General features: G+C 40.2%; 1 protein-coding gene across 1 annotated transcript in view; it reads left to right on the top strand.

Annotated features, from left to right (window-relative positions):
• TCERG1 (transcription elongation regulator 1) overlaps positions 1-18,976 on the top strand; it is a 2,274,660-nt gene that overhangs the window by 1,801,629 nt on the left and 454,055 nt on the right. The window contains exon 15 of the mRNA XM_044069876.1: positions 17,265-17,447. Within this exon, the coding sequence (XP_043925811.1) occupies positions 17,265-17,447 (183 nt within the window). The remainder of the gene's footprint in view (positions 1-17,264; positions 17,448-18,976) is intronic.

Raw genomic sequence — 18,976 nt, 5'->3', positions numbered from 1 at the left:
AGGAACAAAAGAGGAATAATTATAAATTTTGAAATCATTAGAACTATTACAAAGAATACATAAATTATTTTGTTCAATTTCTTTAGAAACAAAATTAAAGTCACTTGGAGAGATTATCTCCTCTTCCTGTTCTGTTTCTTTCTCTTCCACTGATTTTGATACTGGACTTGATTCTGTTGCCCCCCAGTGTTCGCATTTCTGCAGGTTTGAAAACCCTGATTCTGTTCTTGATTCTTAACACTGTTAGAGTCAGAACCGTTGTTCCTATTTTTACTCGCAAGTCTCTCACTCCTAACTGTCGAACTCATTGCAGTTGCATCAAATGGTATATTATTGTTGTCAAGTCCAATGAATATATCCCCTGAGGAGGTCTGGTCATAGTCGGTGTTCGTACCTTTCTTTAAAAAATTCGAGGGAGGTGAGAGGGGTAAGCAACACCCTTTTCATATGCAATAGAGTCCCTATTTAGTTTCTTGACCTTGTTTTCTTTTATCTTTGATAAAGCGCTCTCCATACTCGAAAAAATTCGAAGAAAGTCAAATTTATACCACAGAAACTCGACGTCCAACCTAATGCTGCTGTCTAAGTCCGCCAGTTCGTTTTTAAAAACCTCTATTTGTCGACCATAGTCTTTAATTAAACATTCAATCAGTTCAATACCCTGTTTGTCAAAAAGGCAAAGTAATTCTTTATGAAATGGAGAATTGGCAATCAGGCCTGTTGGAAATCTCCATTGTCTAAGTCCCTTTGGGACTTGTTTTCTTTTTACACACTCAGCTAGATACTGAACCCCTATCTGTAGCTTCTTAAATTTAAAAAGTTTGAAATCAAACAATTTCAGTTTATTAGATAAGGAGTCCTCGTGTTCAACGGAACCCCTACTATTGTTATTGCTGAAGCTACTACTGGTAAAACAAGCTGGTTCTTTAAGCCAGTCATTTAATGATGGTAGAGAATTAGGCGTACTTACTACATTGACATTTGTTGTGTTAGAAATAAGACTTTCACTCGCTCCATTCGGGTCATGTGCCTGGACACCAGAGCAAGGTAGTTCTGAAGAGTGGGAAGTTTTGGTAGTCACATTCCCCCGATCCTTCGATCCTTGGGTAGATCCATGGTTACTGGACCCTAAAAAAACGGAACTTCCAGGTTTTAGAGGTAAGGCAGTTGCAACTTGATTGGATAAAATGTCAACTCGTTGCGAAAGTAATTCAGTGAGAGCAGTCAGTTTCCCCATTGACGTAGATTCGTTACTGGTAGTTGGTTCCATAGTGTTGGAAAAAGAGTCCAAAGTCTCAAATAAGACTTGCGAACCAGAAGTAGAAAGCCCTTGTGTTCCAGCAGTAGTGCGATTCTCCATAAACAAACAAGCAAACAAACTAAATAATTGAACAAACTAATAAAAAATAAAACATGGAAAAAGCACCACGCTAGGAAACAAAAACTGTATGTTAGCGCTTTCGTTTACTAAAAATATGTAAACAACTTCAGACAATTCACAAACAAAAAATCAACCCTTAAATACTTTAAAAAACATGACATTTCCTGAAACAACCTTACCTCAATTTAAAGTAAAAGAACATGAAATGTAAAGTGTAAACTACATAAATCTATTCATAGATACTATGTTAAATTATTTTCTCGTGAAGTTCAGTATATTTTTTATCTTAATAAAGCTTTAAGTTTTAAAGTGCTTCTGATAGAGATTACATCATTTATACCTGGTGGGACCAAAGCATTTAATTTCAACTGCCATAGGACTTCTTTTTCTTCAAGTTTTAGGCTAGTCGGTCCCCCTCTTTCATTCTCAGATACTTTTTCAATAGCCATGAATAAAAATTCATGCTCAGGGAATGATAAAATGTGCCTAGCTAGGGCATTGGTAGTGTTCCCTTTGTTAATTGCATAGTAGTGTTCATAAATTCTGTTTTTCAGTGGTCTATCAGTTTCCCCTATATAAAAAGCCTGGCATTTAGAGCACAAACTAAGATAGACCACCCCCCTAGTGTTACAATTAAACTTCCCATTGATTTTACTTTAAATTGAGGTAAGGTTGTTTCAGGAAATGTCATGTTTTTTTTTTTTTTTTTTTTTAAGTATTTAAGGGTTGATTTTTTGTTTGTGAATTGTCTGAAGAAGTTTGCATATTTTTAGTAAACGAAAGCGCTAACATACAGTTTGTTTCCTAGCGTGGTGCTTTTTCCATGTTTTATTTTTTATACGAAGCTATTAGTCTCAATGAAAAATTAATACCAGTTATACTGTACAGTACGATAACTCTTACCTCAGTGATTCCTACACTTATGAGGTAAAACTGCCCTTCACAATTAAACTTAGCCATTCAGATCATACCTCCAAGAAGGAACAGGATGACTACACAGGCTCCCAGTAGTTCCAGCATTGGATTTGGAACATCAGGCTCCACAATGACCAATAGACCTTGAGCTTGTTCTCCAAATCTATGAACCTGAGAGGGTTCCCAAAAAAAATCTGAGTCTGTCCAGGGACAGACTGGAATTTGATCTTTAAAAAAATCCAGCAGGGGCCTTGGCCAAAATGCCAGTCTGATTGCGCAGAAATCCATAGCTGTGCTTCGATTTTAATATCCTGGCAAGAAATGTACTTTAATTTTAAGAAAATCTAACTAAAAGTATATTAAAAATTTATACATAGTCAAGATAATTTTTTAATTATTCCTGCCAAGAAGTTTTCTGTTGGAGATCTCAAGATCAGCAATTCGAAGAACCCACACCAGGAGAGTGCAGTGAAGAAAGAACTACATCTTATAATAACAAACATCCAAGAACTGTCACTAAGAACCTACACCAGGAGAGTGCAGTGAAGAAAGAACTACATCTTATAATAACAAACATCCAAGAACTGTCACTAGAAATGGACAAATTCGAAAACAAAATGTATGTTATCAAACAAGAATGTAGTAGACAACTGAACTTCTAAATGGAATATTAAAAAAAACAATCTGAACAGATTCTTGCTTAGAGTGTACAGTAACTGACCTAGATACTAGAGTCACAGAAAATGAACATCACAATGAATTTCTTCTGAAACAAAACAGCAGGCTGATTGAGAAAGTGGAAGACATTGAAAGTATATCAGGGAGGAATAACATAAGAATATATGGAATTTCTGAGAAAGAAGAGGGTGCTAACATGATTTGGTTCCTAAAAAAAGTGGTTTTCATCAGCACTAAACATGCCTGAATCCCTCTCTTTTAGTATTGAGAGGACTTATCTGTCCCTGGCATATCCAGCTTCATCTCTGAATTCATCTAACCCCAGGTCTATAGTAGATCTCTTTCCTTGCAAGACAAGGACTTAGTGCCGATAACAGCTTGGACTAATTCCCCTTATTAAGATGGGTGAAAAAGTTTGTTTTGACATTGACTACACCTCCACAGTCATATCCAGTAGAAAGGAGTGTGTTCCTCTAAAGTCCTTGAAAAAAGCCAATATTAAAGCTCAAATTCTTTTTCCTGCAAGAATAAAAATCACCTTGCCCAGAAGGAGTGAAGATCTTTGATTCCCTACAAGAAGCAGTAGAATTTATCCAAAAGAAGAAAATACTGTCAGACGTAGAAGAAATGGAATGGTCATCCCAGAGTTTGAAGAGACGGGCAACAAAAAATGGATGGTCTGTGAAGGAAGGAGCAAACAAAACAGAAATTAAAGGACAAATTAATAAATTCCTTCTAATTTTAAAGGCTTTGTTTTATGAATCCTAATATATGTGATTCTGGAAAGTCTCTATGCTGTAAGATAATGTGAATCATTTTCTTTATTAACTTTCTCAATTCCTTTCTATGTCTACTTCATTTAATTACATATAGTACTAAGTATTTAAATAACATTTTCTCTCTTTTTTTCTTCCTATTCTTTTTTGTTACCAATGTTCCTTGTCTCTCTCTTCCCCATTATAAGTACTTTACATACTTTTCCCTTTTAAATAACTACAAATTATGTATGTCTTCTAATTTTCAGTAATATTATAATTTGACTTGATACCAAAGTGCATTTTTTCTAGTGGGTCAGTGGTGGGGGTAACAAGGTGTTTCTGATTAGTGTTTCTAACTAGATGTTTTAGAGTCTTTGTTTAGATACATTTAAACGTTAATACAGTACATTAATGGTGTTTTATAGATAACTAAATATAAGAGAGAGAGAGATGAGGTGCATGGCAAAGAGAGAGGTGGCAAAGGCTAAGGATAAGGCGTATGGAGAGTTGTATGAAAGGGTGGACACTAGGGAGGGAGAAAAGAACCTGGACCGATTGGCTAGACAGAGGGATGCGAGCTTGGAAAGATGTGCAGCAGGTAAGGGTGATGAAGGATAATGAGGGAAACATACTCACAAGCGAGGAGAGTGTGTTGAACAGATTTGGCCAGCAAAGATCTAGCTGTATTCAACTGGACGTATAAGAGAATTTAAGTACCTTTATCTGCACTTTTTTTCAAAGAATACAGTATTTAAATTGATTTAACTGTGTTGCAGGAATATTAACTGACCTGGAAGTCTTGACTCTGCTATTTAGTCAGTGCTTGCTGAATTTTATTATCCGTTAGTAATTGCAAGTGTGGGGGTAGCCACATTCTTTGATTTCCTGTCCTTACTTATTTAAGTGGTACAGTTTGAAATATTTTCTGCTTAAAAACCTCAGCTTTGGCCGACTAAGATCTAGCTGTATTCAACTGGACGTATAAGAGAATTTAAGTACCTTTATCTGCACTTTTTTTCAAAGAATACAGTATTTAAATTGATTAACTGTGTTGCAGGAATATTAACTGAACTGGAAGTTTTGACTCTGCTCTTCAGTTAGTCCCGCCCACCCTACCTGTTTTTGTTTTGGTGTTAATCTTAGTGGCCTTGAAACTGCCCGCCCCTCTTGTAAATTTGTGTTTGGATACTCCTTCTGGGCTCATCTCATTTGCTCACTCAACTGAGTGCAGTGAGATCATATTCTGATTTCAGGCACTCCTACTGTGTACAAAGAGAGCATCTGGGAAACAGAAGAAAAAAAAATTTAAGCTTGTTTCCTGCCTTTCCTGTTAAGTGGTATAGACTGTAGGCTTCTGAGCCCCCAAGCCCTTCTGTGTTGGAGGGAAGCCTTCTAGCTTAGTTTTTTTTCTTACATCTAGCCAGTTTTCTAGTTTCAGCACTCAAATCTGTTTCTTTGAACTCAGCACTTGTTCAGAACTCATTGTAAGTACTACATAAGCTGCAAATTACTACAGCACTCAACTTTCCTCACTTGTCTAGTGGAAAGCAGTTTTTAGTACTTAGTAAATAAGCACTTATCCATGCATGTCTGATAGTCAGCTCCCAGTGATTTCTCCTGTCTACCTGATGAATCTGAGCATCTTGAGGCAATGCAGCAGTTGCCTGATGTACACAGACAACCCTCTCGTCCTACCACCCAACACTACAACCTGTGAGAGATGCACTTATATAGCCAAACTGGAAGCAAAGCTCTCTTCACCCAAGACTGGACTAGACAGTCAAGAGGAGAGGGTAAACACTTGCACCACACCACACTCAACACATAGTCCCTCAAAACCTACACTACCAATACACACACATAGAAACACAAAACACACACCTACATTCGCGGAGGCTCTCAATAAAAACCTGCCCAAGCATCAGGGACATCCAAAGCATAAACGCAAGCAAACTCCACCCCCCAACACAACCCAAATAACACATAGCCCACAAACTCAGTGTGCCACTCAACCACAGCCCATAAGGCATAACAATGTACCCAACACTCTAGTCATAGATGACTCTATAGTCAGGCACACTGATGTTCCACTCACTAGACTAAACAAGGAGAAAGTTACTGTCAGCTGCCAGGATCCGCCACATAACGCATGCACTCAGGTCACTCCACAATAAGTACAAATATGACACTGTCATTGTCCATGTTGGTGTAAATGACCTGAGACGTACCTCCCTGGACTACATGAAAAGAGACATGGAGGAGCTCTCCGATCTTGTATCCCAGGCAGGTATGACCCTAACCCTGAGTAGCATCCTGCCATCACCCAGAATGATACCACAGTACAAGGACAAAATGATTGACTTCAACAATTGGCTAAGCTTCTGGTGTCATTCTAAGGGGATCCAGTATTTGCCTGGGATGACATAATCGACAGTCCACGATGCTTTGCCAGAGATGGCCTGCACCTGTCGCCCTTAGGATTCCGGATACTGGCTAAGACTCTTGCCACCCCTATAGTGCCTTTTTTAGGCAAGGTTCAAATGACAAATTCACCACTGTAACAGGTACAAGCAAGCAAAATCTGAGGGTAATGCTACTCAATGCTGGAAGTCTAAACCTCAAAATGCACTCACTCGAGGCACTCCTTAAAATGGAGAACATTGACATCTGTGCAGTGACAGAGACCTGGTTCAAAGCTCCAGAGAGCACCCCTGCATTACCAGGCTTCAATTCATACCACACCTTTCAGACACCTAACCCAGAAAGAAGCACTAAAGGCGGAGGCATGTCCATATTCATTAAGGATATCCACACCTCCAGGCTAGTTGCACAGCATAATGCATCCGAGATTATCCAAGTGTAACTAACTCTAGGCAAGACCGCAATCCAAATTGTAGCTTGCTACAGACCCCCCCACCATGCCCCAGGATTCACACTCCTCATTTCTTGATACACTGGAAAGTATTGGGGTAAAACTCAACACCCTAATAATGGGCGATTTCAACTACCCCACCATTAACTGGGAAAACTACTCATGTACCAACTCTTTTGCTCAACGTTTTCTAGAATTCATAAATTCCAACGCCTTGGATCAACTTATTCACACTCCCACCAGGGGCAGCAATATCCTAGACCTGGTCATTACCAGCATGGGAAACCGGTGTTCCACACCAGAGGTCAATTCCTCGTTGGTCAGATCCGACCACAAGCTTATCAGCCGACAGCCACATCCCACCCCCAGCCCCAATTAGGGAAACCATCGTAAAATACTTCGCAAAAGCCAACTTCACACTTCTTAAGACAGAAGTGACAAACTTCATGATACCCTTGCAGACAGACAATAGAGGTATGACTGCCGAATCCTACACAAATGCACTTTATAAGCACTTACACGAGTGCATGGATCATGCTATCCCTAATAGAACCAAGATGTTATCCTCCAAAAAAAGGAAGCCAATCTGGTGGTCCTCTGCCATAAACAAACTCTACAACAGAAGAAAGAAACTGTTGCAAAAAAGAGTAAAATCCCATGACTGGAGGAAGTCCCTGGTCAACCTCAGTAAGAAGCCGAGATCCCTCATAAAATACTCCAAAGCTAGTTACGAAAACAAAATTGCCACTGACTCTAAAGACAACCACAAGGCATTCTATAGCTATGTCAAGAATCTAAATGGGAACACTCAGATCTGCTCTGAGTTACAGCATAATGGCACTAAATATACAGAACCAACTGATATTGCCAACATCCTAGCAGATAGGTTCAGTGCTAACTTTACCTCCCTCTCACCCCCTAGAGGGCCCATCTCTATACCGGAAGAATGCAAAGTTCCTATAATCACGGCTGCACAGGCAAAAAAAAACACTCTCCAAAGCCAAGAACACAGCATCCATGGGACCTGACAATATCCCAGGCTGCGTTCTACACTAACTACAGAATGAACTGCCACCCTACCTAAGCACCATGTTCAGTCATAGCTTCACCTCAGGCTTTGTACCCACTGAATGGCGCACCGCGACAGTTATCCCACTCCACAAAGGGGGAGCCACGATGGACCCCGGGAACTACCGCCCCATTAGCCTGACGAGCCTGGTCTGCAAGGCCATGGAACGTATCATCATGGAACTCATAAACAAAGACATTGGTAATCTCCAAACTCTGGACCCTACTCAGTTTGGATTTGTAAAAGGCGGATCATGTCTCCTAAACCTGATTGACTTCTTTGAAGCAGTCACCAAAGCCGTAGATGAGGGTAAAATGGTTCACACAGCTTATCTAGATCTTGGCAAGGCTTTCGACACCATCCCCCACTCTGGAATTATAGATAAGCTCACTAAACTAGGTATAAATCCCTATGTCACAACATGGGTTGCCAACTGGCTCATGGACAGAACCCACACTGTGAAAGTAGCGGATTCCAAATCCGACATCAGACCAGTGACAAGTGGAGTACTACAGTGTTCAGTCCTGGGTCCTCTCCTGTTTGGTATCTACTTCTCTGAAGTGCAGGCCAACACAGAAGGTCTTTGGCTAACAAAGTTTGCAGATGACTGCAAACTAGGAGCCATAACTGAAACTCCTAACGATGTGGACAAACTACAAAAGGGCCTCACTGAGACAGATACCTTGTGTCAAAGCCATGGCCTGAAGCTCAATGCCAAAAAGTGTATTGTCATCCCCTTTGGTAAAAACTCTGTACCCATGAACTACCACATAGCTGGTAGTCTACTTAATGCCGAAAATGTGATGAGACCTTGGGACACAGGTGGACAGTAGTCTCTCCTTTGATAATCACATCGCCACAGTGGTCAGAAAATCCTTCTACGTGGCTCATCTCATCACAAAAGGATTCTCATCTAGAAAAAAAGAGGTCATTGTTCCCCTCTACTCATCACTCATTAGACCCATTATAGAGTACAACGCCCCTTTTGGTATGTACCTCACAAGCCATCTACAACACCTGGAAAGACAACAGAAATACCTCACAAAGATGATTACTGGCCTCAAACAGATGCCCTATGCAGACCGTCTCAAAAAGCGACAGCTTTACTCCATCGCATATTGCCTACTCAGGGGCGATCTCTGCCTAACATGCAAAGCTATGTCAAACCCAGAGCTGTTGGACATGCTCCACTTAAAGAAATCCCAATCCCTCCAAGCTACACGCTCTAGGGACCTTAACCTGGTCACCACAATAAACAGAACATGCTGGAGGGATAGATTCCTGTCCCAGAGACTTCCCATACTGTGGATCAGACTACCTATCTATGTCAAACAGAGCTCCTCATTAGCACTCTTCAAGAAAAATCTTGATGATTGGATGGGAAATGGGAAATTCACCCCGGGGATCACTTCTTTGGCTCTGCTCGACAGGGGCACAGGAAAATAATTTTCTTGGGTGGCGAAAGCCAGGGTACATTTTTTGGCTAGGCTTGTATGGGCCCTAGGGCCGATAGCCTAGTACCTACCTATGAACCTGTGAGTACTTTGAGGGGCTGATGAATGAAGAGAATGTGAGAGAGAGAGAAGGTTGGATGCTGTGGGGATAGTGAATCAGGAAGTACAACGGATTAGCAAGGAGGAAGTTAAGGATAGAAGTGTAGAGGATGAAGAATGGAAAGGCTGTTGGTCCAGATGACATACCTGTGGAAGCTTGGAGGTGTTTAGGAGAAACGGCAGTGGAATTTTTAATCAGATTATTTAATGAAATCTTGGAAAGTGAGAGGATGCCTGAGGAGTGGAGAAAGTGTTTTGGTACCAGTTTTTAAGAATAAGGGTGATGTGCAGAGCTGTAGTAACTACAGAGGGATAAAATTGATCAGTCACAGCATGAAATTATGGGAAAGAGTAGTAGACGCTATGTTAAGAAGGGGGTGATGATTAGTGAAAAGCAGTATGGTTTCATGCCAGGAAAGAGCACTACAGATGCGATGTTTGCTCTGAGAGTGTTGATGGAGAAATACAGAGAAGGTCAGAAGGAGTTGCATTGTGTCTTTGTGGACTTAGAGAAAAGCATATGACAGGGTGCCTAGAAAGGAGTTGTGGTATTGTATGAGGAAGTCGGGAGTGGCAGAGAAGTGTGTAAGAGTGGTACAGGATATGTACAAGGGTAGTGTGACAGAGGTGAGATCTACAGTGGGAGTGACAGATGCATTTAAGGTGGAGGTGGGATTACATCTAGGATCAGCTCTGAGCCCTTTCTTATTTGCAGTGGTGTGCACAGGTTGACAGACGAGATCAGACAGGAGTCCCCGTGGACTATGATGTTAGCAGGTGACATTGTGATATGTCGTGAGAGTAGGAAACAGGTTGAGAGGAGAGGAATGAAAGTCAGCAGGACTAAGACAGAATATGTGTGTGTGAATGAAAGGGAGGATAGAGGAATGGTGAGGATGCAGGGAGTAGAGTTGGCGAAGGTGGATGAGTTTAAATACTTGGGATCAACAGTTCATAGTAATGGTGAGTGTGGAAGAGAGGTGAAGAAGAGAGTACAGGCAGGGAGGAGTGGGTGGAGGAGTGTCAGGAGTTATTTGTGACAGACTAGTACCAGTAAGAGTGAAAGGAAAGGTCTACAAGAGGGTAGTGAGACCAGCTATGTTATGTGGGTTGGAGACAGTGGCATTGACAAAAAGGCAGGAGTCAGAGCTGGATGTGGCAGAGTTAAAGATGTTAAGATTTGCACTGGATGTGACAAGAGTAGACAGGATTAGGATTAAGTATATTAGAGGGTCAGCCCAGGTTGGACAGTTTGGAGACAAAGCCAGAGAGGCAAGATTGTGTTGGTTTGGACATGTGCTGAGGAGGAATGCTGGGTATATTGGGAAAAGGATGCTAAGGATGAAGCTGCCAGGTAAGAGGAAAAGAGGAAGGCCTAAGATAAGGTTTATGGATGTGGTGAGAGTGGACAAGCAGGTGGCTGGTGTGACAGAGCAAGATGCAGAGGACAGGAAGAAATGGAAACAGATGATCCGCTGTGGTGACCCCTAATGGGAACAGCCAAAAGAAATGTATATCTATATACACATGCATATGCACTAGGCTCCTCGCCCCCCCCCCTCTCTGGCCTGGTTAACTGGTGGGTAAATGATTGCAATGTTATAATATGATTTATGATTTGAGGCAGCTGTTACTTCTAAATAGCTGTTTTTATATGAAAGGGTTCATTTTTTTCATGTTTTTGATGTTTGTGAGTCTGTGTGACTGTTCTCATTGTGGAGATTCATGACGTGCACTGACAAGGCAGCTTGAGGGTTTTTTTTTTTCCTTCTTTCTGTAAACTCTAAAGCTTCAAAATCTGAATTTCCCGTCAAAAATGCTTAAATGCTTTTTTCTTCACTAGACAACTTCTGTTGTGCATGAGCTTGTTTAGATACTTATTAACATGTTTATGAAGCTGCAGCTTGATGTGTCAACAGTGACATCATTTGACCTTTTGAACTTGTTAAATGGTTGTACTTAAAATTTTTTTCTCTTGAAATTCTGTTATTCTTCACTCGATACTTTAATGGTAAGTAATTCTGATAAAAGTGTTTAACTCCTTTGAAAATGCTTGTGTTCTCTTATAGATGCATACATTCTGCAGATTCAGTGACACTGTTAGTAACTAAATGACATCAAGTGAACTAGGAGCTGCTTAAGAAAACTCATTATGCATATAAACATCAGACTTGTTGTATAACTAAACAGAGGATTGTGAGACCCCCCCTTTTTCTCCCCCCCCCCCCTGCTGATGAAAGACGTCAGCAAAGATGTTAATCCATATGAGTAACGTGTAAAATTGCAAAATGTAATAGTTATGTTGTAATAAGTGTTTTTATATATGTATACTAGCTGTACCCGGCCACGCGTTGCTGTGGCTCAGTCTGGTTAAATGGAAAAGAAAGAAAAGAGAAAGTGCACGTTTCTAATATCTTTAATTTCACAATGCTTGTGGGTATACAATATATTTTGTTGTTCCATTGTCTGTGCAGATATAGAGATTGTCTGGTTTGCCGACTCTAGAACACGCAACATATAATTGTCCATGTGAGAAGCAATCCGTGTGTAGATCTAAACCGCACAGTTCTAAAGATTGGCCCTGAGCTTTGTTTATGGTGATTGCAAATGCCAATCATATTGGGAATTGCAATCTCTTAAATTGAAATGGCATATCCGTTGGAATCATAGGAATGCGAGGAATGAGGACATCTTCACCTTTGAAAGGTCCTGTCAAGATTGTAGCTTCTATGACGTTGCTCATTAATTTTTTTACTGCAAGCCACGTGCCGTTGCAAAGCTTTGGCTGGTTGATATTTTGCAACGTGATAATTGACACACCAATTTTCAATTGCAGTACGTGCAGTGGCATCCCTGGTAGATCGAGTGAATTAAAAAAATTCTGTTGGATAATTAACCACTTCACCTGCTTCCACAACAGTGTCGAAGGACTTGTATGTGACTGCCTCGCTTTGAATGTTAGACTGAATAATATTAAGTTCGTAGACGTCTTTGTTCTTGGCCACAAGAATAGCTCGTTCAGCCAGTCATGATTCTTATAATTGGTTTGAATATTGGGAAATACTTTTTCAACCAATTCTTCTTTTGACGTCACTAAATTGCAGAAGTTATGAGGCAATGAAATTCGTCCTGAGGTCAGATCAACCGGCACCTTTCCGTTCCCAATTTCCAGCAATTGATGTGAGAATATCTCAGCTGATCGATCGTTTTGCAGCTGGACACACATATTTGTAGTTAATTTTAACGTCTCTACGTGCCGCCACAAAGTAGAGTATTTCTGGCAAGCATTTATTTCGTCTGCTGGTGTCGATTGAGAACGAAGCAGATCTGAAGCTGCAGAACACTATCGCCGTGCTCGCAACCGTGCATCCTCAAGTCTGGCTGCACGTTGCTCTGCTGCTTCTTCGGCACGTATTTGAGCCATTTTTTGTCTGTTTCGCTTGTTCGCTGATGCCCGTTCTTCCTCAGTTTGATTTGCAATTACTCGTCGCACTGCTTCCGCTCCGCGAGTACGACGACCTAAGTTTGATCTTCTGCGAGGCATTATTTGGATGAACTAAAGCAGATCGATTGCACTGAAAAAGAAGAAAGAAAGTTGTAACAAAAACGTATAAAATTGCATATTTGTATACAAATATATAGAATCCATAGTAGGTATATAAAAACACGCGCGTATTCGAATGCAACATTGTGTGAAAATTTCAAAGCAATCGGTGAAGAACTTCCAGAGATTTAAGATTTTGAACAAACTAACATTTACATTTATTTATATATATATATATATATATATATATATATATATATATATATATAATATATATATATATATATGTGTGTGTGTGTGGGTTCACTTTAAATAATCGAATGTTCAGAATATCGACGTTCTGATCATCGAGACCAGTGGAAGTGCCAGATAAGTGAGATTGTGGAATGTTGGGTGTGTATGCAGGGCAGCAAGGTGTCCTGCATGGTGTGTGTGTGTTCGCCATCTGAGTGTTGACATTGCAGGTAGGGTACGGGAAATCTCCCGTTTAGCGCTACCGCATATAGCAGTAAACGAGATTTCCCTTACCCCACTGTAGTGTGATCTCGGAGTTGGAATATTAAAGTAGAGGGGTGTGGGGGGCCCCCCACATGGAGAGTGCAGGGGGGCGAAGCCCTCCCTGCATAACATAGTGTTTGTGAATTTTTTTTGTTGTTGTTTTTATGGTTCATTTTGAACCTTTGATGTTCTGGTCTTTGTGATCAGAACGTCGGATGTTCTGAACATTCGATGATTCAAAGTGAATCCATATATATATTTATTCAACAGATCCTTACATGAAAAATGTTAGATGACTGACAAAATATTTCTTAAAGTCTTGGAAATAATGACAGTCTTCTTAACCTTCAGCTTCTAATGTTTATACATTGATCTGATGTGTTTTTCTGACAGATCTACGTATTAGAAGTGCTATTATCATATGTGACATTCATATAGCTTCAGATATATTGGACACTCTCATTCTAATGTATATATCATGGATTCAGAATTTTTTAGTTGCTTTCATAATGCTTTTCTTTTTTGTTTTTATACAATATTCTAAGCAGAGATGGATAATTTGTGTCGTTTGATATTGGAGAGGTGGTGGAAGGATGGTTTAAAGTTTTTAACTAAACCAGAAACTTTGTTTCTTGTATGTGTTTGTAAATAGTTTTGGGTTTTTGAAAGTAGTGCTTAATACACAGTGTTATGTTGTCCCTATCTCGCCTTCCTTCTTGTTGGTTGGCCGACTCGGCCGCATTGTAAAGCTGGAGGCTAGGCCCTATCCCATTATGCCTAGCGAGAGTTACCCAGATCCTGTTTGCCGCTTGAAGCTTCGAGATTGCTGGAGACTGGCTCAGGCTAAGTTTTCGATTTTTTTCTTCTATTTTTTGCTTAAATATCGTAAAATTTTTACAGGGTACACTTTACTGTAGATTAGTAGTAGTTAGTGTTTATTCTTAGGATTCTACCTATCTCCGTTTGGTGGTGGTGGTTGTTCAGGTCATCGTTTTTTCCTTCAGGCCTACTACCTCCCACTTATGAATCCATTTTTAGTTGGGGGATTCACCATTTGCTTTCAGCCCGTTTCAGTTGGAGGGTTTTCCTTTATTCCCTCCTCTTCTCCTCTCCAGCTTAAGGAGTTAGCCATTTAAGTTAGAGGCTCTCCTCGGTTGGGGGAGTTGTCGTTTAACTTAGAGGCTCTCTCCCCCTTCCATTACCTTCTCTTAAAAAAAAAAAAAAAAAATAGATATAGTGCTATTGTTGTTTGTTGTAGAGTCTTATATTTCTTCCATTTTTTGCTACTTTTAGCTGTGGTTTTGCTGTGCTTGTACTACTCAGATATGTCCAAAGAAGCATCCAAAGAATCTAAGCCTTCTGGATTCAAAAAGTGTGACTCTTGCTCCCAAAAAATGCCCCTGACGGACATACTAGCTGCGTTTTTTTGCCTGGGAGTGGTACACCTGCAGGATTCGTGTTCCATTTGTAATGGATTTAGGGCTAGAGTCCTGCAGAAGCATAAGAACAAACTCGTTTTGAGAGGTTTATTAAAGTGGCCCTTTGATGCATCAGTGGAAGGGGAATCGGGCAAGAAAACCAGACAAATCCTCCAAACTGACATCTTCGTCGGTTCCGACCTTGGAGCCATCAAAGCAGAAAGACAAATCTTCCAGTTCGTCAGATCCGAAACCTCTCGGGTCCGACAAGACTTTATCTCCTGTGGTTCCATCAGTGTCTTCAGAACAGTCTAGGAGTCGCAAAAGAACAAGGTATCCTTCCTTGGAACCGGTGCTGTTCGCTCCACAGTTCCCGCTTGTCCAGTCTGCGGCGGGCAGTCCCCGATCATCCACCCACTCCTGTCGGTCGTCCAGGAGCCTTTCAGATGATGATGTGGAGAGGGTGGTGAAGAGGCTACTCAGGACACCGGCTCTAGCAAAGATCTTATTGAGCTCTTCTGGTATGGGGCCAAGCTATAAAAACAAATATGTCCCTACAAGCAGTCTACATTCCTTCCCAGGACAGCTTTCTTGCAGATTCATTAAGAAGGTCCTTAGACCATTTGAAAGTTTTTTTTTTTGAAATTGGTTTCCCGGCCAAACATCAGATTACCTTAAAGAGATAACCCAACAATATTGGAATACTGCAATAGTTATCAGTAGGACATCTACTGTTATGGTAAGCTCTTGCACAAGTGTACTTTCTCCAAGGTGGTACAACCAGTCAAAGAATCTGTAGTCCTTGCCCATATATAGCATACTGCTGACCCACCAAGAAGGGGCCCTGGACTACTTGAAGATAAGAAACTTTGGGTAATGGCTTTGAATATTTTAGATTAGTTTCTAATAGTAATCTATTCTCCTCTGAATTGCTTGTTATATTGCAGAAGGAAAGATTACCAAATATCAAGAAGTCATATTTATCTCAGTGGAATTGATTTTCCTACTGTTGTGGGATAAAATAGTTAAACATTATTCCTTAGATCATGTAGCACATTTCAGAATTGTTCAGCCAGGGACTTTGCATATTTTTCTGTCAGGATACATGTACTGCTCTTCTTAGCCTTCACCTGCGTGTCATTAGAGAGAGTCTCTCAGCAAGCAGTAAGATGGAAGTTGTTAAAGGGTCCCTTGCATCACAGTTCATCCAGGCAACACATCTCACTAGTTTGGGACCTCAGTTTAGTTATCGGAAACTTTACCTTTCCTCCTTTGGAACCTTCTATCTCAGTTGCTCTGAAGCACCTCTTCTGGAAGACTATTTCTGGTGGCCTTCTCTTTGGCTAGTAGGATTTTTGAGTTATTGGTTTTAATGTGCAGAGACATCTGTAAAGATTTCCACAGATGTAGAATATGCATAAAGATAACTGTTACCCTTCCTTCCCACTTAAGGTGGTCTCTGAGAGCTCAGACTGTTCCATTTAGCTAAAAATATGCCAGCTGACTAGCCATTTGTATCATGTTTTGTTACATTGCCCTTGGTAGGACTCTGAGCATGTTAATACACAAGCCACTTCTGAGCTGTCTTCAAGAAGAATCGCTTAGAGAATTTGTGAAATTGTATCTTGGACTTCTGTTCATCATCTTCAAACATTCCAGGTTGGATATCCAGTTCAGAAGTCATTCTGACTTTACCTGTAATGCACTGCAAGTCTTGCTATAAATTATCACACATGACTGCAGCTTGAGAACTGTAATACATAGTACTCTGCCATTCTTGGTATGAATCCTTTGCAGCACTTATCTTCTGCATAGGATAGATGTTGGAACAGTAAGATCACTGCTATAGTAAAAGCTTCCATCTTTTTGATCTGTATTTTTTCAGGAATCTCCCACAGACACACATGGTCATGTTGGTGTTAGTAGTTTTTTTTTTGTTTGTTTGTTTTTGCAACTGAGTGTTAAGAAATACATTTGTTGGTTAGGAGCCTAGTTGTAGTACTTATCTGGTTAGCCTTTGTAACCATTGTGATCATGTATCATCCAGTCTGAACCAAAGTCATTGACTGTGTACTTTAAAAAGAGCAGATGATGAGGTGTTGTGGTGATTTCCTGCTGACAACTGTGGAGAAGGTGAGAACATCACACCCTGCCTGGGAATGTCAGACTACTCTGCAAGTCTGGCTGGAAGACTAATTCTTGTATACAGCATATTATTTTGATATTGGGAATGCACTATGGCTTGGAGCCTTCTCTTTGAACATGTTTATGGTGGATACTTAATCACAGCATGTGCTTTTTTCCAGTATTTGGTGCCTGAGTCTGTGGCTGAAGCCAGTCATTCTTTGTGTGAAGTTTGAAAGTTGAATATATTGGGAAACACCGGGACATGGGTGACTAAAAACTGATGGACTGAAATTTAGAGTAAAATAAAAAAAATGTATTAAGGATTTGCTGCCATCCTGAGTTTTTAGAGATATATTTCTATGACAATTAAATGTGAGGTATTGTGTACATTGTTCACAGTTGAATCAAGGATAACCACTTTTTAATGTCTGTATGCTGTATACACTTGCAGAATGTGGATACTGAGAAAGAAAAAGAGATGGAACGACAAGCCCGGATTGAAGCTAGTTTGCGTGAGCGTGAAAGAGAAGTCCAGAAAGCTCGCTCTGAACAAACAAAGGAAATTGACAGGGAGAGGGAGCAACATAAGCGTGAAGAAGCTATCCAAAATTTCAAAGCTCTTCTGTCTGACATGGTAAAGCATAATCTGGCAAGTGCTGCTATTATATTATGTTGATAAAGAATGTTCAATGTAGCGTTTAGGTACCTAAAGATATTTTAATTATGCTACTTATTTGCACTAGTAGAACGTTATTACTTTCAGTTGTCTGCGGTAGATTTTGTCCACATTTTTTTTTTTACTTTTTTGAAATACTAGTTTATCTGATTCCCAAATCAGTATTGCCACTAAAATAGGTTTTGGATCCTACAGAGTTTTGTAGTTGTAATCTGAGAATTAATTTGATTAGCTTTTCAGAACTTGATTATGGTTCTGTAACCAGCCAGCAAGGTATTTCTGGTTAGCCTTCTGAAAGGTGAATTAAAAAAAAATTGTAGCTGGCATTTGATTGGAACCATGTATTGTAATTGTCTTTTTTATTCTAATTGAGTGTATTGATAATAACATGTCTTAAAACCATTCTGTAATATGTGGGTTATCTAAATGTAAAATTGCTGTGGGATCCCACAGTAAGAGAGATTACAGTATTTTACTTTTTTAAAATATGGAATGGAAGTGATCTTGTATGTTGCTTTTTAGTGTAAGCTGCATGCGCATTTTCAGCAGCTTTCTTTGTAGCTGCATTTAATGTGTTTACTAATGGCAGTTGTAGAATGTGAGATTGAAAGAGAAATCTGTCGCTGATTTGCCTGTTATTCACAGGCTGCTGTCAAGTCTGACATTTTCCCATTTCAGCAGATTGACATGGCATTCATCAGTTAATATTTCAGCTTGCTGAACTACATTGTTCACCACTTTCAGGTTGTATGTTCTATTTTACGCTTTGTGTGTATTACACTGCTTTAATAAGCATGGGATACTTTTGTACAGTATGACCTTTTAAGTGCATTTAACATTGTACTTCTCCGCTGTGCATATATCTACTTGTCCTATGTCTTCTTAAATGCCACTGTAAATTCCATTTCTACCACCCATTCCAGTAGCCCATTCATGGATCCACAAAACTCTACATGAATAACTATTTTCTTAGGTCAATTGTTGACGATCAGTGCAAGCATTGGTGCTACACCGTGATTTGCCACATATAGGATTACACCTCCAGTCTGAAATCTGACCATCTGGCTTGATTTCCAGAGCTTTCAAATGTCCCAACACTAGGCAACCCTCCCCATTCCTTGAACATTAGTATTTTTTCTTAAATATATGAACGTTAGAGGGGCCACTAGCAGGTGTGAGCATGGACCCATCCAGTGGCCTACAGGGTATTTCCTGACCTATGGATGACCCTGTGATTTAGCAGTCGAAGTATCCCTAAAGTATCAGCAAGGAAACTTTTTCCTTTTAGATGTATTCATCCGGTAGCACCTCTTTAATTTATGAGCAGAGAACCTTCCTGCCATTAAGTGATTAGACTGCAGCAGTGATCTTTCTTGAACATCTGCAGTTGTATTGAGTATGCTGACACAGTTTTTTTTTTCCTTTGCAGTGTGTTGCCTTTGCTCCGGTAGTGACCCCTTCTTTTCTCCCTGACATGGCCTTGCGTA

Source organism: Protopterus annectens, chromosome 4.part0 (genome assembly GCF_019279795.1).
Source record: "Protopterus annectens isolate FY-2018-M chromosome 4.part0, PAN1.0, whole genome shotgun sequence".
Classification (NCBI taxonomy): domain Eukaryota; kingdom Metazoa; phylum Chordata; order Ceratodontiformes; family Protopteridae; genus Protopterus; species Protopterus annectens.
This window is presented reverse-complemented; position numbering and strand designations above follow the sequence as displayed.